This window comes from Panthera pardus, unplaced genomic scaffold (genome assembly GCF_024362965.1).
Source record: "Panthera pardus isolate Hobbes unplaced genomic scaffold, ASM2436296v1 HiC_scaffold_3, whole genome shotgun sequence".
In the NCBI taxonomy this organism is placed as follows: Eukaryota; Metazoa; Chordata; class Mammalia; order Carnivora; family Felidae; genus Panthera; species Panthera pardus.
In genome coordinates this window covers 45862577-45885274 of record NW_026526876.1, presented here as the reverse complement: position 1 = coordinate 45885274, position 22698 = coordinate 45862577, and the positions used below count along the sequence as shown (strand labels likewise).

At 40.6% G+C, this 22698-nt stretch overlaps 1 protein-coding gene, 4 non-coding genes and 1 pseudogene across 10 annotated transcripts in view; 5 read left to right on the top strand and 1 right to left on the bottom strand.

The window, feature by feature from the left end:
• The window catches only part of TEX14 (testis expressed 14, intercellular bridge forming factor), a 121135-nt gene that overhangs the window by 8756 nt on the left and 89681 nt on the right, over positions 1-22698 (top strand). For all 6 annotated transcript variants that reach the window (XR_008418609.1, XM_053892434.1, XM_053892435.1 and 3 more), the window contains exon 2: positions 20608-20744. Coding sequence is in view for 5 of the 6 variants with exons in the window: in XM_053892434.1 (XP_053748409.1) it covers positions 20609-20744 (136 nt within the window). In the remaining variant the exon portion in view is untranslated. The remainder of the gene's footprint in view (positions 1-20607; positions 20745-22698) is intronic.
• Positions 795-957, top strand: LOC128774360 (U1 spliceosomal RNA). The gene has a single exon (XR_008418938.1). It is a non-coding gene; the product is annotated as a U1 spliceosomal RNA (small nuclear RNA).
• LOC128774175 (60S ribosomal protein L10-like) lies at positions 4910-5410 on the top strand (annotated as a pseudogene).
• Positions 8089-8223, bottom strand: LOC128774398 (U4 spliceosomal RNA). The gene has a single exon (XR_008418968.1). It is a non-coding gene; the product is annotated as a U4 spliceosomal RNA (small nuclear RNA).
• Positions 9964-10127, top strand: LOC128774349 (U1 spliceosomal RNA). The gene has a single exon (XR_008418929.1). It is a non-coding gene; the product is annotated as a U1 spliceosomal RNA (small nuclear RNA).
• Positions 17969-18132, top strand: LOC128774419 (U1 spliceosomal RNA). Its single transcript, XR_008418986.1, has one exon. It is a non-coding gene; the product is annotated as a U1 spliceosomal RNA (small nuclear RNA).

The window sequence follows — 22698 nt, the reverse complement described above, 5'->3', positions numbered from 1 at the left end:
AAGTAAGGGTGATCATTTGCTGCATATTTGAAAGAGCATAGTTTGTACTTGTGCTGGAAGCCTTGGACAACCTATTTAGCAATCTTAGGACTGGATTTTCTTTTCTTTTTTTTTTTTTCATGTTTATTTTTGAGAGAGAAAGAGAGAGGAGTGCATGCAAGCGGGGGAGGGGAGAGTGAGGGAGACAGGATCCAAAGAGGGCTCTGTGCTGACAGGAGAGAGCCCGAAGCGGGGCTTGATCTCATGAACTTTGATATCATGACCTGAGCTGAAGTCAGACACTTTACTGACTGAGCAACCCTGGCACCCCACTAAGACTGGATTTTCATACGCAGTTTTGCCAAATTTAATCTTTTTAGTCTTGGTATTTCAGTCATGTGGATAGCAGCTTACTGAACTGTGCCAGACATCAGTGATGTCATCAGCTCCAAAACCTTAAAAGAAGGAACTCATTTATGTTGTTTATCTTTAAATCTGTAGAGCATCTTTACCTTTAAATTTTATTTTAACAGCACCACTAACTATATAGTAGAAATAGGATGTGCTAAATGAGATCAACAAAAGGGGTGTGGAATATGTAGATGAGTGCAGTGACTGCTGGTCATGGTTACATTTAGGCATATATTTTCCAAGATTTTGGCAATATTCAGATGTACAAAATAATTCTGCATAGTAACTATAGTTTGGAAACTCTTTATTTCAGAAGCAGTGGGGTGGATAGAATGCATGAGGAAAGTGGTCCTACCTGTAGAATGACTTGAATCTGAGGGTGAGGTGCTGGGCAAGGCATGAAGACCATTACTGGTAGGAGACATACCATCATCAGGAGGGTGGCTTTCCCACGGTGAGGCTTACCCATTGAATCCAGGATGTGCTGACCACAAGGATTTCCCCAAGTGTGCAAAGCTCAGCTGTATAACTTGTGATAGTAGGGGATTGCATTTGTGCTTTACCCTGGTCTTCCCTTAAAAAGAAGAAAAAAAAAAAAGAGTATGTCTTGCACATTCCAGGCCACATTAAGATGGAGAGCTTTTCTTAGGGTGTAGTAGTAAGCTGTTTCATTTACCTATAAGGGTATGGCTTGTTCTGTATAATTTTGTGTAAGTGTTTTCTATTACAATTTTTATATCCTTTCTTCATACAATAGCCTTATGGTTACATTACGTATGTGTGGATGATTAGGGATGTCCTACCCTTTGCAGATCTTTTGGCCACAACGTCAACATCATGCCTCACAAAGTAAGAGAATACTCTCACAGGTTTTTCAGATTAGGAGAGCGGTATTTTTTTGTAGGCAATTATTTAGCGTACCACATCATCGAAACCAAGCATACAGCAGTGTCACCCAGAGGGACTTAGAATATGTAAATGAGCAGTGTCTGCTGGTTTATGTTGTACATACGTTTGTCCGTTTTGCAAGTATTATGGTACCCAAAATGTTACTGTCTGGCTTTTACAGTTTGGAGAAGTCTTCATTTCCTAAGTGACAAGCTAGAGTTTGCATGAAGAGTGAAGAGAATGACCACGTGTCTAGTGCTTGGAATGAGGATGAGGTACCAACAATGCCATTTGCTTATACTTACCTGGTAGAGGAGAGATACCAGGATTGCAAAGGTGATATTTTTCTCTGGGCACATCTTACCCGTTGCACTCCAGGTGCACTGGCCTCTGTGATTTTTCTCAACTATGGGAAACTGGACTGCATGATTTGTGGTAGAGAGGGATTATGTCTGTGCTCTCCACTTGTATCTTGCATTTTGAAAAGACAGTTGATGATTGACTTATTACTGCTTGGCTTTTAAGCCATCAATATTTTTTGTAATCATTCTTTTTTTAAAAAAATGTTTATTTTTGAGAGAGAGAGACCTACCGAGTGCGAGTGGGGGAGGGGCAGAGACAGAGGGAGACACAGAATCCAAAGCAGACTCCAGGCTCTGAGCTGTCAGCACAGAGCCTGATGCCGGCTCGAACCCCGGAACCGCTAGATCGTGAGCTGAGCCGTAGTGGGTTGCTTAACCGACTGAGCCACCCCAGACGCCCCTTTGTAGTCATTTTTCACAGGTTTTTTTTTAATGTATATTTATTTTTGAAAGAGAGTGTGAGCGGGGGAGGGGCAGAGAGAGGGGGACAAAGGATTCTAGGACTGAGCCATCCAGGCGTCCCTGTAATCATTTTGTATAACTTGATGTGTGCGGCCGTTATTGCTTGCGTGGGTGTTCACTTTCCTACCAAGTTGTCTAGCCAAATGGAGTGTACTCTTCTGTCGACCACTAGAGGGCTCACTTTGCACCACCTCAAGCTACCTGCATCTGTTTCTGCTCTTGATCGTTCCCTAGGTGTTTACAGTAAAAGAATAGGAAGAAGAGGTTTCTAGGAAAGTTTGAGCACCTAGAAATGCACCTAGGACAGGGGATAAAGGGTGTAAATAATTTAAAGGACTGTCTTCACTTTGTTGATTAACAGTGTGATGTGATGGCTGGCAGTCTCAGTCAGTGGAACATGCAACTCTTGATCTTGGGGTTGTGAGTTTGAGCCCCACACTGGGCGTAAAGATTACTTAAAAATAAAATCTTTTTAAAAAGTGCAAAAGGACAGATTACTTTGAAGAAAACTGGGAGTTTATAATTTACCACTTATATTCTTAACTGAGTAGTTATAATTTCAGAGGGGTTTTTCACTCCTTTTCAGGTATGTCTCATGAGCAGTATCCTTAGATTCTCCCCAAAATGAGAAACTGGACTACAGTATAATCTCTGCTAGTGACAGTGTTTTATGTTTTCTCCTAGACCTTGATTTTTGCCCCCAAATAATTTTACTAAAGTAATGTTATGCTTGTGAAAAGCATTATACAGAAAGACTCCATCTGAATAGTAACACTCCCTTGATCCACCCTTTCACACTCTGCCCCCATTCCTCTCCCCAGAGCATTACTTTTTTTTATTTTTAAAGTAAGCTAGAGGTCCAACATGGGGTTTGAACTCAGGATCCCAAGATCAAGAGTCACATGCTCTACCTACTGAGCTAGGGGACTCCCAGAATACTACTTTTAAAACTTGTTTAGCTGTTTTTTATAGTCAACTACAATAAATGTTTGTGCTAGTGTTTATATGAAGGATTTGGCTGATCTTCCCCACCCTAGTACATTCCTTCCTCTATCCTGTCATTTATATGCCTGGAATAATCTTTTAACTTCTTTAGTCAGTTCCCTTGGTAGCTTTAAGTCATGTATCTTTATTATTTGTTAGGTCCTCACTAAGAAAGACAAGGATATTAGAAAGACTTTGGGGTTTTAAAACAAAGTGTTATGATTTTTCCCCTTCCAATCATAAAAAGAAATTTATTAATAATATTTTTGTAAAAAAATAACATTTTTGTAGACTATGTACAGTCTACAGGAAGAAATGTGAGTGGTAGGAAAATGTGAAGTTTTTACCACTTGTAAATAGTATTGATTTTGAAATTTCATTTCCTTTTTATTTTATTTATTGAGATATAATTGGCATACAATATTATATTAGTTTCAGGTGTACAGCATAGTGATTGGACATTTGTATACATTGTGAAAAAGTTACCATAGTAAGTCTAGTTACCATCTGTCACCTTACAAAGTTAATACAGTACTATTGACCAAATTCCCCATACTGTATATTATATCCCCATGACTTCTTTATTATATAGCTGGAAGTTTGTACTTCTTAATCCCCTTCAGCCATTACACACACCTCCCCCCCCCCCGCCCCGACAATCAACCATCAATCTGTTCTCTCTATTGATGAGTCTAACAAACATTTCGTTTTTATAGATTCTACATATAAATGAAATCATGTGGGATTTGTCTTTCTTTAACTTAAAACCTTCATTTTTTAAGTATTCATTGCTGGAGGGTGCCTGGGTGACTCAGTCAGTTAAGTATCCGACTTTAGCTCAGGTCATGATCTCACAGTTCGTGAGTTTGAGCCCCACATCAGGCTCTGTGCCAACAGCTCAGAGCCTGGAGCCTGCTTCAGATTCTGTGTCTCCCTCTCTCTCTGCCCCTCCCCTGCTTGCACTCTGTCTCTCTCTCAAAAATAAACATTAAAAATATTTTTTTAAGTGTTCATTGCTGGTATGTAGAAATACAGTTGATTTTTGTGTATTAATCTTGTATCCTGTGACTTTGCTAAATTCAATTATGAATTTTAGTAGGTTTTTTTGGTGTAAATGCTTTAGGATTTTCAACATAAACTGTCATGTCATATGTGAATAGAAACTGTTTTCCTTCTTTCTTTTGCTAAATTCAATTATGAATTTTAGTAGGTTTTTTTGGTGTAAATGCTTTAGGATTTTCAACATAAACTGTCATGTCATATGTGAATAGAAACTGTTTTCCTTCTTTCTTTCCAAACTAAGGCTTTTAATTTATTTTCCTTGCCTTAACCTCTAGCTGGAATAAAAGTGGCTAAAGTAATCATGCTTGTTTTGTTCCTTATCTGGAAGAAAAATACTTTCACCATAAAGTGTATTAGCTGTAGGATTTTCATAGATACCATTTATCAATCTAGTGGTACTTTGCTAAGTTTTTTGAAATCATAAATGGATATTGAATTTTGTTAACTACTTTTTCTGCAACTACTTCTTAATCTGTTGATATGATGAATTATATGGCTTGATTTTCTAATGTTAAACCAACTTTGCATTCCTGGGATAAACCCTACTTGATCATGATATACTATTACTCTTTTTGTTTATTGCTGGATTTGGTTTGCAGTTTTAAAGGAATTAAAGTAATTTTGTATCTATGTCCATGAGGGATAATATTCGGTACTTTTCTTACATGGTCTTCATCTGGTTTAGGTATCAGAGTAATGCTGCTTCATAAAATAAGTTGGCTTCGTCCCTTGGGTGCGCCATTGAAGGTCCTTGGTGTCACATGGGGCAGAAAAAGGCAAAAGTGGTTGGGTTCCCACTCTGGCCAAATGGTGTTGGATGAATGTGAGCAGCTCTCCTCACAAGTCCAGGTATTTGTGCCAACGAGTATATGGTGAAAAGCTGTGGCAAAGATGGCTTTCATATTTGTGTGTGGCTCCACTCCTTCCTATCATCCACATCAACAAGATGTTGTCCTGCACTGAGGCTGAGGGGTGTCTTCAGAAAGCTGCAGGGCACATTGGTCCACGTTGGCCAAATTAGCATGTCCATCCACACCAAACTGCAGAACAAGAATCATGTGATAGAGGTCCTGTGCAGGGTTGAGTTCAAGTTCCTTGGCTGGCAGAACATCTACATCTCCAAGAAGTAGTACTTTACCAAGGTTAATGTGGGTGAATTTGAAGACATTATGGCTGAAAAGCAGCTCATCTCTGGTGGCTGTGGGATCAGATATATCCCTAATTGTGTCCCCCTGGATAAATGTCAGGCCCTGCACTCATGAGGGTTTCAGTGCTGCCCCTCCTTACTCATACCCACCAATAAAACCTACTTCTTGTCCAAAAAAATGGGGTAGGAAATGTTTCCTTCTCTTCTGTTTTCTCAGATTAGTTTTGTGCAGAAGAGTGACATGATTGAATTTAGGCTTTAGCAGGATACTTGGCTACTCTGTTAATAGACTGGGAGTGGTGAAAGGATGGAAGAAGGGAGATTACTTAGAATGTTACTGCACTCTTCTAGGCAGGAGATGAGAATGGCTTGTACCAAAGTGGTAGCACTGGAGGTGGTGAGAAGGGGTCAGATTCTGAACATATTTTTAAAGGAAAAATGATAAAGACTTGCTGTGGATTGAATGTGTTATATAAGAGGAAAGAAAGGAGAAAAATATGACCCCTAAGTTTTATCTGTACCTTTAATTTTTTTTTTTCCACCTATTAAATGTAGAATCCAGGAGGCTGTACCTCCTGTTCCTCCTCTCCATCATTCTTATTCACAGATGGGGAGGCCAGGGTATCAACATCTCAAGGTACTTAAAATCATATGGGAAAGGATGGTCTCCTTCTTTACATTGTAAAAAAAACTTGTGTGTGAAAAACTTCTAATGTAAACTAAAATAGATTAATAATAGTATTCTCCTATTTAGCAACACTAAGTTAAGCTTCAGCAATGAACAACTCAAGGCCAATCTTGTTTCATCTATACCTCTACACTTTAAACCTCCAAACCTATCTTGAAATAAACCCGTACATCATGGTGTTTCAGGCATGATTATTTCAGTATGTATCTCTAAATATAATGGCTGTACTTTTTCTTGACATCTTTAGCTACTTTATTGAAGTATGATATAAAATAACACTCACCCATTAGTTGGTTTAATGATTAGTATTTTATACAGTTGTCAAACCATTACCACAATCCAGTTTTAGCACATTTTTATGACCCTCCCCACCCAAATTCTCCTGTGCCCATTTGCAGTTGCCCTGGTTCCCATGCCCCAACCCTAGCCATGGGCAACAATGGATCTATCTTTTATAGATTTGCCTTATCTAGAAATTTCATATAAAATGGAATCACATAGTGTATAGTGTGTCTGACTTCTTTCATGTAGCATAATGTTTTTGAGTTCATTCATACTGATAAATTTATCATTATTTTATTCCTTTTTATTGCTAAATAGTATTCTGTTGTTCTGCTTATTTTTCTATTCTGTATTTTTATCAAGCAGGTAAGCCTGTACCACCTAATTTGTGGCACTGGAATGCTAACTTTATTTGTTGTTTTTCCTGATTTTATCTCTTGTGAAAAAGGAGGTTTAAGATTTATTTCTGGCTGGTTTGTTTTTCTCTAGGTCAGTTTGAATTCTGGACTCTTGAGGCTGTTAAAATAACCAGGTATATTACCCTTTTTTTTTTTTTTAAATGTTTATTTGTTTTTGAGAGAGAGACAGAGCATGAGCAGAGGAGGGGCAGAGAGAGAGGGAGACACAATCTGAAGCAGGCTCCAGACTCTGAGCTGTTAGCACAGAGCCCAACATGGGGCTCAAACCCCCAAACTGTGAGATCATGACCTGAGCTGAAGTCAGACGCTTAACTGACTGAGCCACCCAGGCACCCTATCGGTTTTTTTGTTTATTTATTTATTTCTGAGAGAGAGGGAGAGTATGACCAGGGGAGAGGCGCAGAGAGAGAGAGAGAGAGAGAGAGAGAGAGAGAGAATCCCAAGCAGGCTCCCTGCTGTCAGCATAGAGCCAATCCCATGAACCACGAGATCTTGACCTAAGCCAAAACCCGAGTCAGACCTCAACCAACCCAGCCACACAGTTACCCCGAGCATCCAACTCTTGATTTTGGCTCAGGTCATGATCCCAAGGTTGTGGGATCGAACCTTGCGATGGGCTTGCGTCAGGCTTGTATCAGGCTCTGTGCTGAGCATGGAGCCTGCTTGGGATTCTCTTTCTCTCTCTCTCTCTCTCCCTCTGCCCTTGTCCCCCACTTGAACTCTCTCTCTCTCTCTAAAAAGAAAAAATAAAAAACATTTTTTCCACCTACATGTTTTTTCCCAACCTGTATATTCAATTTTTTATTTCTACAATCATATATTTAAGATCTTTATTTGTTTTTCTTTTCTATCCATATACTTTCTTGTACTTGTTTTTCAGGTGCAAGGTGTTTTAGCTGAGGATTTTTAAAAAATTTTTGTTAATGCTTATTTATTTTGAGGGAGAGAGAGAGTGCAAACTGTGGAGGGGCAGAGAGAGAGGGAGATACAGAATCTGAAGAAGGCTCCAGACTCCGTGCTGTCAGCACAGAGTCCCATGTGGGTTCAAAATCACAAGCTGCGAGATCATGACCTGAGCAGAAGTCGGACGCTTAACCGACTGAGCCACCCAGGTGTCCCAGCTCTCTAATGATAGTTTTTATTTTCATTTTTAGTTTTCTTCCCTTTGCATAATCTGCCTTCTCCAAACTGTCTTCTTGTGGTTGGTTTGTTTAGCTCCTTTCATGTTAGAGGCTTTTGTCTGACCAGATGTCTGGTCATCCTTGGTGGTTCAGTGTTCCTTGATTATTTATAAGTGTTCAATATACCATCTCTACCCATTACCCAGAATTATTTACAGTAGTGAAAAATTGAACCAACCTAAGTGTCCAGCATTAGGGGAATGATTATATAAATTATGGGCCATCCATAAGATGGACTGTCATGCCAAAATTAAAAAAAATTTTTTAAGTTTATTCATTTTTGGGAAAAGTTTTCAATTAGCAATAATCGCGCCTCGGATAAACCTCATTGGCTACGATACTGCCACTGCGCAAAGCTTAAGTTTATTCATTTTTGAGAGAGAGACAGTGTGAGTGGGAGAGGGGCAGAGAGAGAGGGAGACACAGAGTCCGAAGCAGGCTCCAGGCTCTAGGCTCTGTTGAGCTGTCAGCACAGAGCCCAACACGGGGCTTGAACTTGGGAGTGGTGAGCTCATGACCTAGGCTGAAGGCGGGTGCTTAACCAGCTGAGCCACCCAGGTGCCCCAGAAATTTAAAATTATATTAACAAGTAGGGAGTTAATTGGAAGCACTTAGGGCCAAGGCAAGGGCTTCCCTGTAGAGTAATCTGCATAGGCCCTTGTAGCAGAGAAAGCCCATGGCTGACATCTTTGGGACTTTGTTTTAGGGTGTTCACATTTTTCAGAGGAAACTTCCAATATCCTAGAAGGTAAAGGTTGGTTGCCAGTGTCCTGGAAATCAAATGGAAGTTGAGAGGGAGGTCTCAGCATTCAGCCTTTGGAATGTATATGTACATTTTCTTTTCAGTAAAAGTTTGAGTTTTCATCTGAGCTTCTCCAGAGAGCTCCAGAGATGCAGAAATTTAAAGTCATGCTTCCTGTATATTTTTAATGAGAGAGAATGAAGTTAGTTGGTAAAATAATGTATGAATTAATTATATGTTATAATTATATGTTGTATTGTCTTCACTGTTTTGTTTTTTTAATTTTTTAAAGTTTGTTTCTTTTGAGAGAGAGAACACATGCAGCCCAATTCAGGGCTTGAACTCAGGTACCATGATATCAGTACCTGAGCCGACATCCAGAGTCTGCCTAATCGATGCTTAACTGACTGAGCCACCCAGGTGCCCCGTCTTGACTATTTGAAAAAAAACAAACAAGAAAAACCCTGCTCTAGAGACCCACAGTCTAGTGAGTAAGGGAATTGAATGCCAGGCAGAGAGAAAGTAAAGAAGCAATATAGGCACAGGCTAAACTGCTCTCAAGGAAAGCAGTCCGTCCTTAGAGGGCTAGGTGTTAACTGACCATGGGCAGGAGTAGGAGACAAAGCTTGGAGCCTGAGCTGGGTGGGAGAGCTGGCTCAATAGTTCTTCCCCCTTCTGTACAAACTGAGGAACAGATTCAGAGGCTAAAAGCTTATCTAGAATTGTGCAGTGTGTACGCTGAATTGCATTCAAGATCTTGGATTCCAAAACCCTTACTCTGCAATACACCCTGCCAGCATGTAGCCGCGACATTCTCCACTCCTTGCTCTTCCACCTCCTGGAATAGGAGAAAATGGTATGGAGCATTGGTATCCCTAGAAACCCTGAAGCTGAACTGGCTTGCGGCTAAAGGCTCATTTGTGTTGGTTTGCTGAAGGGTACTTCACACAGGGAGATCTGAAGACCAGCTACACCAAAATTCGGGAGAGGGATGGATGGATTTTTGTCAAGAAAATAGCCTATAGACATCAGTTAGGTTGAGGCAAATAGAGGAGGAGCTGGTCTGAAGAGGCAGCCTCAAGGGGACTCACTCAGGTGTAGGCTTAACCCGCCCAGGGTGTATGACATTATAGGTGGAAGTGGAGTATGTAGACTCAAGACTCAGGGCATTTTGGAACTGTGTTTTCTGGAGAGATGTGCATGATTATTTGCCGTTACCAATTAAGGTACGTAGTAAGAAAATCAGGCTTTGAGTGTCGCTATATAGATAAAAGCCAATTAGAGTCGTTTCAGGAGTGACCCCAACCTCAAAGTGGTGTGCGCAGCAGTGGGTATCACTGTGATCACTTCCATCTCATACTTACCTAACAGGGGAAATACCATGATTACAAAGGTAGCTGCTCAGGGTGAGGTTTATCCATTGTACTCTAGGTGTGCTGCTGGTCCCTGTGATTTCCCCAAATGTGGGAAGCTAAGCTGCATGACTTCTGGTAGTGGGGAACTGTGTTCTGGTTTCCCCTATGTGGTTGTGTCCCAAGAACAGTTACTGTAGTTGTTTTTTGGTGCGTTACTAAGGCATTTTGGAGGAGATTGGCCTGAAATTCTTGCTACTAAGATTGCTCTGTTTTAGCCTATTCAGTTGGTAATGCTTTTTGGTGGTAGTGAATTGCTTATGTTTGGGTAAGTTAATTCTATAATTACTAAGCTTGTTTCTTTATACCGTGCTAAACTTGTTTTATATCCTATTGGACAGCACTGCTACCCTTACCTAAAAAGTTCCCACATTCAGCTTTCTTTTGTGAAAGCTGTGGGGTGCGGGTACAGGGAGGGCCTAGAGTTCTAGAGAGTGAGCCAGTGTGGAGCCTCTCCCCTGCTTGCTCAAGGACGCGTGCATGCGCGTGTGCTCTCTCTCTCTCTCAAGATAAATGAAGTTTAAAAATATATGTTAAAAAGAAAAAGAGCTACCTGGGATCCACAGAAGCCACTATTGAATTCAAGGTTGGTTTAAACATTTAGGTACTGTAGGCAGGGTGCCTAAAACAGTTTTAAAATCAAAGAAAAAAGGTGAATTTTTAGGTGGAAGAAAATGTCATATATGGGAATGCTTGGCTGGCTCAGTCGGTAGAGCATGCAACTTTTGCTCTCAGGTTCATTATGAGTTCGAGCCCATGTTGGGGGTAGAGGTTACTTTCAAAAAAAAGAAAAGAAATGTCATGTATAATAATATATTTATCTTCTTATAAATACAGTCACATAATTTTAATGTGTATGGTTTTTTTAATGGAGGAAGGGTCCATGAAGGCAAAAGTGTGTAGGGCCCTTTAAAATCATAACATGGTCCTGACTGAAGCTGATTCTTACTTTCATTAGTTCTCACCACTTTTCATATAGTTCTGGCAGGCAGGTCTATTTTCCTTACAGGTTGTGATCTTATTATTGAAGGCAGAATCTATCTCTGCATTGTTTCTTTTATTTTTTTTTATTTTTATTTTTTTAAATGTTTATTTATTTTTGAGAGAGAGAGCGAGAGTGCATGAGCAGGGGAGGGACAGAGAGAGAGGGAGACACAGAATCCGAAGCAGGCTCCAGGCTCTGAGCTGTCAGCAGAGCCGGATGTGAGGCTCGAACTCACAAACAGTGAGATCGTGACCTGGGCCGAAGTCGGACGCTTAACCGACTGAGCCACCCAGGCGCCCCTGCATTGTTTCTTTTAGTATCTCTAGTGCTTAGGCTGGTAGCTGGCACCTTAAAAGTTTAGGTGGCTTGGGGTGCCTGGGTGGCTCGGTGGGTTGAATGTCCGACTTCAGCTCAGGTCATGATCTTATGGTTCGTGGGTTCGAGCCCCATATTGGGCTTTGTGCTGGCAGCATGGAGCGTGCTTGGGATTCTGTGTCTCCTTCTCTGTCACTGCCCCTCCCCCACTCGTGCACAGGTGCTCGCTCTCTGTCTCTCTCTCTCAAAAATAAATATTTTTTAAAAAGCTTAGGTAGCTGTGAGAAGTGTGCACTACATACATTTAAGTAATGACTTGAGAACAGTTTTTCATTTTGCTTAATCATTAGCAGTACTGATAGAAATTCAAGAATACTTTGTGACTACCGAAGATACTAGAGTAGACGGTGTGGCCCTCGGAATAGCAAAAAGTCTCTGAGTACTTGTGAAGTCAAATCTGTGGGGGACACAAATAGTCCTAGAGGTCTCAGGGCTATAGCTAGCCTGGCATTCATGGATACCATAGAAACAGTCGAAGTTTTACCTTCCTTCTGTGAAATCAAATCTCCCGGAATGAAATTAGGAAGGTAGTTCAATAATGAAATGATACTTTATATATCTGAAGTGGGCTGGGTCACACTTTGTAGATGCAGTTATCTAGCAAATGTCTAACTAGCGTGACTGAAGCCAGGGCCGATGTGCGAATGGGATCAGCTACCTGCAACCCAGGGTAGAGTGGCTGTAGAGTGTTACTCATGCTTTCCTGGTAGTGGATTAGATTCCGTTTGTTGGTGCTGTGGGCAACTTCTTGACAGTTACACCTGCTTTATAAACTTACATAACAAAACTCAGCTTTTAAAAATTGAATATACATGCCACCCTCATTATATTTCTACATATCACTCCTTCTCTGGTCCCATGAGTCTAAGGAATGGATGGAGATTGAGAGATGGAGATGAGACTCACAGACTGAGGGGCTTGTCAATTGGAACAGAACATCTGAATTGGCAGGGAAGCCATGATCTAGGAACTCTCCAAATACTCACTGTACTGAGGGAGGGGCTGTGTTTCTCCATCTTGGCTTATTTGGGGCCTTTGATTTAGTTGGTCATTGTAGTTGGTTGTTTTATTCTCTATGTATATACAAATTATTACTGATAATTATCATTGTTTCTAGAAGGTATATTCAAGCACTGATACCTAAAATATGGTTAAATCACAATTTCAACCTAAGACTATTTGATGTTAAACCCAGTATTCAAAACTCTTTATTTTTAAAAAATTTTTTTAATGTTTATTTATTTTTGAGAGTGAGAGAGAGAGCATGAGTGGGAGAGGGGCAGAGAGAGAGAGAGTCAGACACAGAATCTGAAGCAGGCTCCAGGCTCTGAGCTGTCTGCACAGAGCCAGACGTGGGGCCCGAACCCATGAACTGTGAGATCATGACCGATGCTTAACAGACTGAGCCACCCAGGCACTCTGTGTTCAAAATTCTTTAAATACTATGCAATACTCCTGTAGTGATTCAACTAGGATTTGGTGGTCCCCATATTTTTTTTAAGTTAATTTATTTGTTTATTTTGAGAGAGAGTGAGAGTGCATGGGAGAGACAGAGAGAGAGGTGGGGGGAGAGAGAGAGAACCCTAAGCAGGCTCCACACAACTCGGAGCCCAATGCTGGGCTCAAACCCACAAACCACAAGATATGACCTGAGCCAAAATCATGACCTGATACTTAATGGACTGAGCCACCCAGGCGCCCCTGGTATTTCCTTATTATTCATAATCTCCTTATTATGAAGAAAAAACAGTCTAACAATATTATTGAAATTCTGTAACCTGTATTTCACAACTAATAAAATTTATGTCTTTTGCATTTCCTTTCAGTAATTTTCATTAAGGATACACATTTTTACAAAATTGTGGTCATGGTATACATACCATTTCATATTCTGTTTCCTCCTAACCTTTTATATAATTTTTTCATGTTGTTAATTATTATTATTTACTATTACGTTTTTTTAATATTTCCCCTATTGTTTTGACGTCAAAGGTTTTTGGGCTACTTTGGTTTTTGCAATGGTAAATAAATCTATGATGAATACCTTTGTACATAGGACATTGTCTTTCTCTAGAATTACTTCCTTCAGGTAAACTAAAAGAAATTTCTGGGTCAAAAAATATGAGCATTTTTTGGCATGAGATGTATATAATTAGGGTTATTTTTTTTTTTTTTTTGCTGTAAGTAATATTACAGTCATGTTACAGAATATTTAGGGGAAAAAATATTAGTCCATAGTTCTTTGATGACACTAACATAATTATATTAGTTTGCATTTTGGTGTATTTCCCTTAAGTCTCTTAAACTTAGAAATAGCTTTAGAAATAGCTTTTTTTTTTTTTTTTTGAGAGAGACAGAGACAGAGAGAGGAGAGAGAATCCCAAGCAGACTCTGCACTGTTAGCACAAAGCCCAACAAGGGGGCTTGAACTCACAAACAGTGAGATTATGACCTGAGCCAAAATCAAGACTCAGATGCTTAACTGACTGAGCCACCCAGGTGTCCCAGAAATAGTTTTAATCATATTATATATTCAATTTTGTATGCTGCTTTTATGGCATGCCACATTATATAATTTAGGCTTTCTTCTCATTCTTAACAAACTTGAAGTTAGTTTTATAATTAGCTATGAACCCTGAAATTAGAGATCTAGACTTTGAAAGATAAAAGAAAAGTTGTTTCTAAAGAACTTGAAAATATTTATTACATGTCACCTCTTCTCCCCACACCCACCCCCCAATAATTTAAGGCACTTCTTAAGATGACTGTAAAATAACAGGGTAAAAAACTATTAAAAATTACCCCAAGAGGTATGCCTGGCTGGCTCAGTTGGTAGCATATGTGACTCTTGATCTCAGGGTCGTGTTTTTGAGCTCCACTTTGGGTATGCAGTATACTTAAAAATTTAATTAAATAAGTAAACAAATAAAATTAAAATTACCCCCAAAATCATCATTAATTACTTACAAAGATATATCTACAATGCTGTTCATATATATATGAACAGTGGCAATAAACTAGAAGCAATAGAATACTGATTATACAGTTATCTGTGACCCAGTATATATAGCAAAAGGATGGAAAACATAAAGCAGCACCTGAAGTATAATCCTATTCAAATATATATTTATATTGATAAAAAAAATTTTTTTTAACGTTTATTTATTTTTGGGACAGAGAGAGACAGAGCATGAACGGGGGAGGGGCAGAGAGAGAGGAAGACACAGAATCGGAAGCAGGCTCCAGGCTCTGAGACATCAGCCCAGAGCCTGACGCGGGGCTCGAACTCAGGGACCGCGAGATCGTGACCTGAGCCGAAGTCGGACGCTCAACCGACTGAGCCACCCAGGCGCCCTATATATTTATATTGAAATTAACCATGTTTAATATCAAAGTGTTAACAGTAATAATTTTGTAGTGTAATTGTGGGTTTTTAAAATTTAATGTTTATTTTTGAGAGAGAGAGAGAGACAGAGTGCGAGTGGGGGAGGGTCGGAGAGAGAGGGAGACAGAATCTGAAGCAGCTTCCAGGCTCTCAGCTGTCAGCACAGAGCCCCAAACGGGGCTCAAACTCACAAACCACGAGATCATGACCTGATCTGATCATGACCTGATCTGACCTGACCTGATCTGATCTGACCTGATCGGTTTGGACGCCTAATGGACTGAGACAGCCTTTTTTTTTTTTTTTTCTCCTCCAGCATCTAAATAGACTTTTATTTTTTCTTTTATTTGGACAGAAAAGAAAATTCATCAGCTTTCATTATAGTCTCCCTAAGTGTTGGAAACACATTAAACTCACCAATAGTGGACATTGTAGAAAAGCATCACAAATTAAAAATATATTTCTCCATGTGGTAAAAGTACTTTCAATCCAATTAAAGGACAGGGCGAAGGTATTTTGAAACACAGTTTTAAAATTTGGCCTACAATCCGTGGCATCGAATTCAAACCATAGGGCAAGGGGGATCATCACGAACGCAGGCTACAGGAATGGCATGGAGTTCAGGAGCATGCTGCCAGCAACACGTTTAATTAACTGAGTGTGAACAAGGAAAAAAGTCCCAAAGCCTGAGTAGAATAGATTTTGCATTTGTAAAAAAAAAAAAAAAAAAAAAAAATGAGGGGGCTATGTAAACCAGGCTGGAGGGGGATCATGTAACTCCAGGAATCACTCATTTCTTGTCTGTGGGAGATGGTCAGACCAGTGGAGCACCCTGGTAGAGGTCTCCCCTGGAGACACGCAGACCTGGGCTAAGAAGGAGCCCCAGATGTCATGGGAAATAATGGAGCCCTTGCTCCCTGTGGTTTAATTTTTTAAAAACACTTTTCTGCCTTTGGGGTGCCTGGGTGGCTCAGTCAGTTAAGTGTCTGACTCTTGATTTTGGCTCAGGTCATGATCTCATGGTTCCTGAGATCACAACCCTCATCTGGCTCTATGCAGACAGCGCAGGGCCTACTTGGGATTCTCTCCGTCTCTTTGCCCTTTGCCTGCTCAAGCAGTCTGTCTGTCTCTCTCTCTGCCTCTAAATAAGTAAATAAATAAATACAATTTAATAACACTTTTCTGCCTTTTCCAAATTATCTACAAGGGACATTTATCACAATTGTAATAGTTTAAAATACCCTCAGGGTGCCTGGGTGGCTCAGTTGGTTAAGCATCTGACTTCGGCTCAGGTCATGATCTTGCGGTTTGTAAGTTCAAGCCCTGTATCGGGCTCTGTGCTGACAGCTCAGAGAATTGGATTCTGTGTCTGCCTCTCCCCCACTCACGCTCTGTCTCTCTCTCAAAAATAAATAAACGTAAAAAAAATTTTTTTAATGCCCTCAAAAATTTTAAACAAAGGAAAGCTTTTTACTTATTTTTTTTAATGTTTATTTTTGAGCAAGTGCTTGTGCCTGTGCACAAGAGGGGGAGGGGGAGAGAGAAAGGGAGACAGAGAATTCCAAGCAGGCTCCCACAGTCAGAGCAGAGCCCCATGCAGGGCTCAGACTGTGAGATCATGACCTGAGCTGAAATCAAGAGTTGGCTGCTTAATGAACTGAGCCACCCAGGTGCCCCAAAGCAAAGCTGTTTTAAAATCACACGTACTGGGGTTCCTGGCTAGCTCAGTTGGTAGAGCATGCAACTGTTGCTTTCGGAGTTGTGAATTCAAGTTGCACGTTGGGCATAAGACTACTTAAAAAAAAATGAAGGGTAGCAGAATATGCCACCCCCAAATATGCCCACCTTGGCATAAGGATTCTTTTGAGCTAAAAGCACTTGAAAAACAGCATATAAGAAGAGGGTCCTGACCTACCCTTTTCTTCCTGAGATCAGGAAATAAAACTCCCATGTAAAAGATGTCTTCCCTATACCAGGGGATAAGAAATGTTCTCAGAAAAGGGGAGTCAGAATTCCTGAGAGAATTTTGTACAAACCTTGTTAAAAAGAATTCGTGTCTATCTATAACATCCTCATTTATGTTACTTTTGCACAATTGCCTCTCCTTGTTCAATCTGATATGAAAGCATTTAGTTTTGCCATTTCTTTATTTCCTTATAAGAACTTCTGTGTCAGGCAAATTTCTGTTAAATTTCTAATGCTTTAATCCTGCTGACCTGTCTATGCCAATCTAATTCTCAGGCCCAGCCAGAGACGCTAACAGGGCAGAGGTAGAGTTTTGCCTCTCTACACCATGAAAGCCTTCAGTACTACAGCTGTTGCAAACACGATGGTTTTGCCCAGAGCACCTGGTCAGCAGGGGCAGAAAGGATAACCTAATGTGCTATTTATTTTTGTTCTCTAAAAAGAAGGAGGGGCACTTGGTTTGTTATCAAATCCAGGCTGGTTGCTTTTTCCCTTTGTGTGGAAAATTGCAGGCTCAAATCATGGCGAAGCCATCTTTGGGTCCCCAACTACACAGGGCACCTAACCCTGGAATGTGGCCGGGGTGGAGGTGGAGAGGCTTGAGGCTGCATTTCACGTGTATTCTCTTTTTCCGTCCTCACAGAAACCTTGTGAGGTAAAGGTAGGCAGGCAGTATTTCTTTACAATTTTGGGAAATGGAGGCTGAGGGAGACTGGGAGTATGACCTAGACCCTCAGTGGAACAGCAATTCAGACCAGCGTAACGGACCGTGCGATTTTCCCTCCCGGTGGCAAGCCACTGCCTCCCAAACTGCTCTGTCCTGCAGCACAGAATTTAGACTCGTGGCAGATGCAAGGCCGGAACCTTTGCGTACGCGCTTGGGAAGGCAAGGATTTTAAAATCTAACCAGCTACACCCGCGGGTGACAGTCTTTTGAATCGTTGCGAAGAATAGCTAAAATGAATTTTTCCGTTTCTCTAACAAGTGGAGTGACGTCAATAGTGACGACAAGTGACAAGAGGCGGGCATATGGAGATGAAGGGTGAGGTGACTGCGTGTTGGAGCTCATTTTTCACGAGGCAGAATTTCCACTAAATATCCACTGGTGTGTTCTGGTCAGTGTCATGTGAACAATGCCATAGTTTCGAACCAAGGGCCTAAAGAACTTGGAATATAATTGACCATGACTGTATAGTGTGTTGAGGATGAGGGTGAAGTACCAGGCAAGTGTCAGAATTCATACTTACCTGGCAGGGGAGATACCATGATCATGAAGGTGGTTTTCCCAGGGCGAGGCTCACCCATTGCACTCCGGATGTGCTGACCCCTGCGATTTCCCCAAATGTGGGAAACTCGACTGCATAATTTGTGGTAGTGGGGGACTGCGTTCGCGCTTTCCCCTGGTGAAAGTCCTAAAAGCAGAATTGTCATCTGGGCTATAGTTTCTCTTTCTTGCCTGCTGTGTATGGCTTGGTGGTGTGTGTTACATGTAAGTTTTAGGAGTATCTGGGTGAAGTCAGTAGTTTAGGTTTCCATTTCAGGTCATTTTATTATGGAAATGACATGTCACAAAAAGATGCTTGAAATAAGTTTTGTACTGTTCATTCACGCATGCAAATTTCAGTGATTAGTGTTCTAGTGTTGGGATGTTGATTGTTCTGCAAAGGAACATGGACAGCAAGGTTAAAGAGCTGGATAAAAGCTGTCTTACCTTGCTCCTGCAGTGCTGATTCCACACCTTATATAGGCTTTAAGGTCCACTACTTCCTAGAGACTATTTTTTGACAGTAAGCTCTGGTGGTTACTGGAAAAAAAGGAAGACTAGAAATACTAAGGGAATGAATGTCAATCCATGCTTCAGTTCTCAAGGGATGTATGTGTTCTGGAGTTTTAAGAAAAAATAATCCTGTGACACTGAAGTGAGTCTCAGGGTTTTTACTTATGTTTTATTTGAACTTATTATGTTAAGAATGTAGTCATGTATTAGTGTAAATGCAATTATATAAAAAATAACTTTAGAGAGATCAAAAACCATTAAGATGACTATTATTAAGGGGCATCTGGTTGGCTCAGTGGGTTAAGCATTCAACTCTTGATCTCACCTCAGGTCTTTGTTATTGTTGTTGTTGTTTGTTTTGTTTTTAATGTTTTTTATTTATTTTTGAGAGAGAGAGAGCACGAACAGGGGAGAGGCAGAGAGAGGGAGACACAATCTAAAGCAGGCTTGGGGCTCTGAGCTGTCAGCACAGAGCCTGATGCAGGGCTCAAACCCATGAACCGTGAGATCATAACCTGAGCTGGTCAGACGCTTAACCGACTGAGCCACCCAGGTGCCCCGAGCTCGGGTCTTGATCAGGGTCATGAGTTCAAGCCCCATGTTGGGCTCCTCAGTGTGGAGCCTACTTAAAAAAAAAAAAAAAAAAGATGGCTACTAAAGAAAAGGAAAAAAACAAAACAAAACAGGAAATAACACCTATTGATGAGGATCTGGAAAAACCAGACCCCTTGTATAACTGTGGTGAGAATGTAAAATGGTATAGCCAGTATAGAAAACAGTTCCTCAGAAAATTAAACATAGAGTTACCACGTGATCTAGCCATCCCATTTCTTTGGTGTATACCCAAAAGAATTGAAAACAGGGGTGCCTGGCTGGCTCAGAAGAGCATGCGACTTTTGATTTTGGGGTCATGAGTTTGAGCCCCACAGTGAGTGTAGAGATTACTAGAAAAATAAGTTTAGAGTAAAAGAAAAAGAATTTAAAATGAGATTTGAAGAGAGATTTGTACACCCATGTTCATAGCAGCGTTATTTACAATAGCCAACAGTAGAATCGGCCCAAATGTCCATTGATGGATAAATAAGCAAAACATTGTATATACACACAGTGGAATATTATTCACCCTTAAAAAGGAAAGAAATTCTTAGATAAGCTTCCTGGATGGTGAAAACCTACTGAATGTGTTAGCCTTCTTGGCTTTTTCTTTTGCTTTACCTCTTTCACACCCTCTATGTCTCTCCATACAAGAAACAGTTATGCCCCTGATGTGCATGTTGTCAATTCATGTAGTTGCGGATTCCCTCTAATCCACTGTCCATGGAGCATCAACATGATACCTCTTGTCTGGCCCCTGCTAGACCAAGCATTTGTGATGGCAGAGATCCAATTTTAGGTGTCTTACACAGTACCTGTCACGTTTGAGACACATGGTAGGTATACCACAAACATTTGATTGTATATGATGGTCAGGTGTGGTTGCAACACATGGAAACTTAAAATTTCTCTGCACGGATCTTATTGTGCATACTAACAGCTAACAACTACACAGAGCTAGCTTGGTGCCAGGCACATTTCTAAGCACTTTACACATATTAGCTCATTTAAACCTCTCAGCAACCCTCTGGTTATTATTATCTCCATTTACAGATGAAGAAATTGAGGCCTATCAGGGTTAAATAATTTCTTCAAGGTTACAGTTAAGGAGGTGACAGGGCCAGGACCAGAGCTTCGGAGTCTGAACTGTGAACTTAACCCACTACAGTATACTCTCTACATCCCCACACAGTAACTGCATTTGTGTACTAACCTTTCAAAGTTAATAGGCTCTTAGTTAATGATACAACAAACATATATATTTCTAATTTTACTTCAGGAGTCATCACTTTTTAGTCCTGGGAATTAGTGCTAAATATATTGTTTTTCAATTTCACCAGTAATACTGAGAATAAAATTAATCTTGTAGGGTTTCAGTAATTGTTTCCCTAATCCTGTTAATTATAAATGAAAGTAGACAAAAAGTGAAAGAAATGTGAAAGAATCTAAGTTGTGTGCTTGCATTTCTGATTCAGTTAAAATAGCATGTTGCTTTCTTTTGAAACAGGATGTCTAGGGCTGTTCATCTTCCAGTCCCCTGTCCTGTTCAACTTGGTTCCTTAAGAAATGACTCCTTGGAAGCTCAGCTTCATGAGTATGTCAAACAAGGGAACTATGTGAAAGTGAAGAAGATTCTTAAGAAAGGTAAGCACTGTACTGAAATTGCAGCACATTTCTCTCTCTTTTTTTTTTTTTTTGTTTATTTTTGAGAGAGACAGCAGGAGCTGGGGGAAAAGGTAGAGAAAGAGAGGGACAGAGGATTTGAAGGGGTCTCTGCGCTGATAGCAGAGTCTGATGCGGAGCTCAAATTCACAAACAGTGAGATCATGATCTGAGCCAAAGTTGGACGTTTAACCGACTGAGCCACCCAGGTGCCTTGGTCCACATTTCTGAATAGTGTTGGAAGGAAAATCATAAAACTCGGAGTTCTTGGAGAAATAGAAAGTTAAATTTAGAGATGAGATGTTCTCTACCAGTGCAATCATATTGCTCAGTAGAGGTTTTAAATTGTTTTTGGAGACTGTTTTGTTTTGTACTAGGGAACCATAAGTCTTCCAACTATTAGACTCCTAAGATTTCTCCTCAGGCCCCCAGCCACCCACTTTTTTTTTTTTTCAATAAAGTTTGTTTATTTATTTATTTTGTATTTTTTAAGCTATTGCCACACACAACACACCCACTTTTAATTCTACCTGATTAACTTTTCTTCTTCTTAAAAAAAAAAAAAATTTTAACGTTTATTTATTTTTTTGAGAGACAGAGAGACAGAGTACGAGTGGGGGAGAGGCAGAGAGAGAGAGGGAGACACAGAATCAGAAGTGGGCTTCAGGTTCTGAGCTGTCAGCGCAGAGCCCAATGCAGGGCTCGAACTAATGGACAGAGAGATCATGACCTGAGCCAAAGTTGGACACCAAACCGACTGAGCCACCTAGGCGCCCCAACTTTTCTTTAATCTACATCATCTGATGGAGTCTTCTGAAGCCTGTGGTGGAGTGAGGAGACCGGCTTTCACAGTTCTCTTCCCCCTTTGCTCCTCCAAGGCCCTTGGTGCTTTTGGTTTCCAGGGTTTTTTGTTTGTTTGTTTGTTTTGCTGGATGCTATAGGCAGCTCTGCCTACAAGGGAGATGGAAATAGATGTAGCTCAGGCAATCTTCAAAAGAACAAACACACACTAAACCATACATGGACAAAATCACTGCTGGTATTTGTCCTCTATCTACAGATCCAGACCTGCTTTTTTTAGAGTAACTAGAAGTCCTGCTGAATTCCCCCCTCTCCCTACTTAGTATAAAGGGAGAGGTTTATGAAGCTTCTCTCAGCTGGTTTGTGAGACAGTCAGGATGACCTAATTTCCCTGCAGTGTTTCTCCTATTTGCTTTAACGGCATTCCTGAGGACTTCCAGAAAGGTAACTCGCAATTTTTGCAGGATCCAACTATCCCACAAAATAATTCACCCAGAAGGTTCTCAGACATTTCCATGTATCAGCCCTAGAGTCTACAGATGACATAGCTGACAGTGAATTCAATAATTTATTTGAAAGGTCCTGTTGGTTTTCCCCGTCAAAATTTTGCATTTTATTCCATAACACATTCATGTGTTTGTTAACATAAAAATGGATGTTTAGGATAGGTATGCTATGACTCCTAGTGTCTGTCTATCCACACTCTCCAGTGTGGGAAGCAGAATATTAGAACATTTATTATATCTTAGACATCTGAACGTCCTGCATCTTCAAATTCTTGACACTATGCTACAGCAGGAGATGGGGTTGACAGGTGTAACTGGATATGAAACAGGACTTCATCTGTGTCTGGGAATTTCATCTAAAGCCTCAGAGTAGAGAACAAGGGGTGACAAGTTCCTCCACAGTCTCAAGCAGGGCTTCTTAGGAGATAGCCAAAATAGTCCTTGGACCTTAAACTCCATCACCCACCTCGGGCCTATCTAGGAGAAGGCAGTGGGGTAGTGGTGGGGTATCAGTGGAAAAGATTCCCTAAAAGGCATTCATAGGAATAGAAAACTGTGGTTTTTTTCCCCTCCTTCCCAGCTTCAAGCCAAGTAAGAGGCCCTTCAGGTGAATTTCATGCAGAGAACTG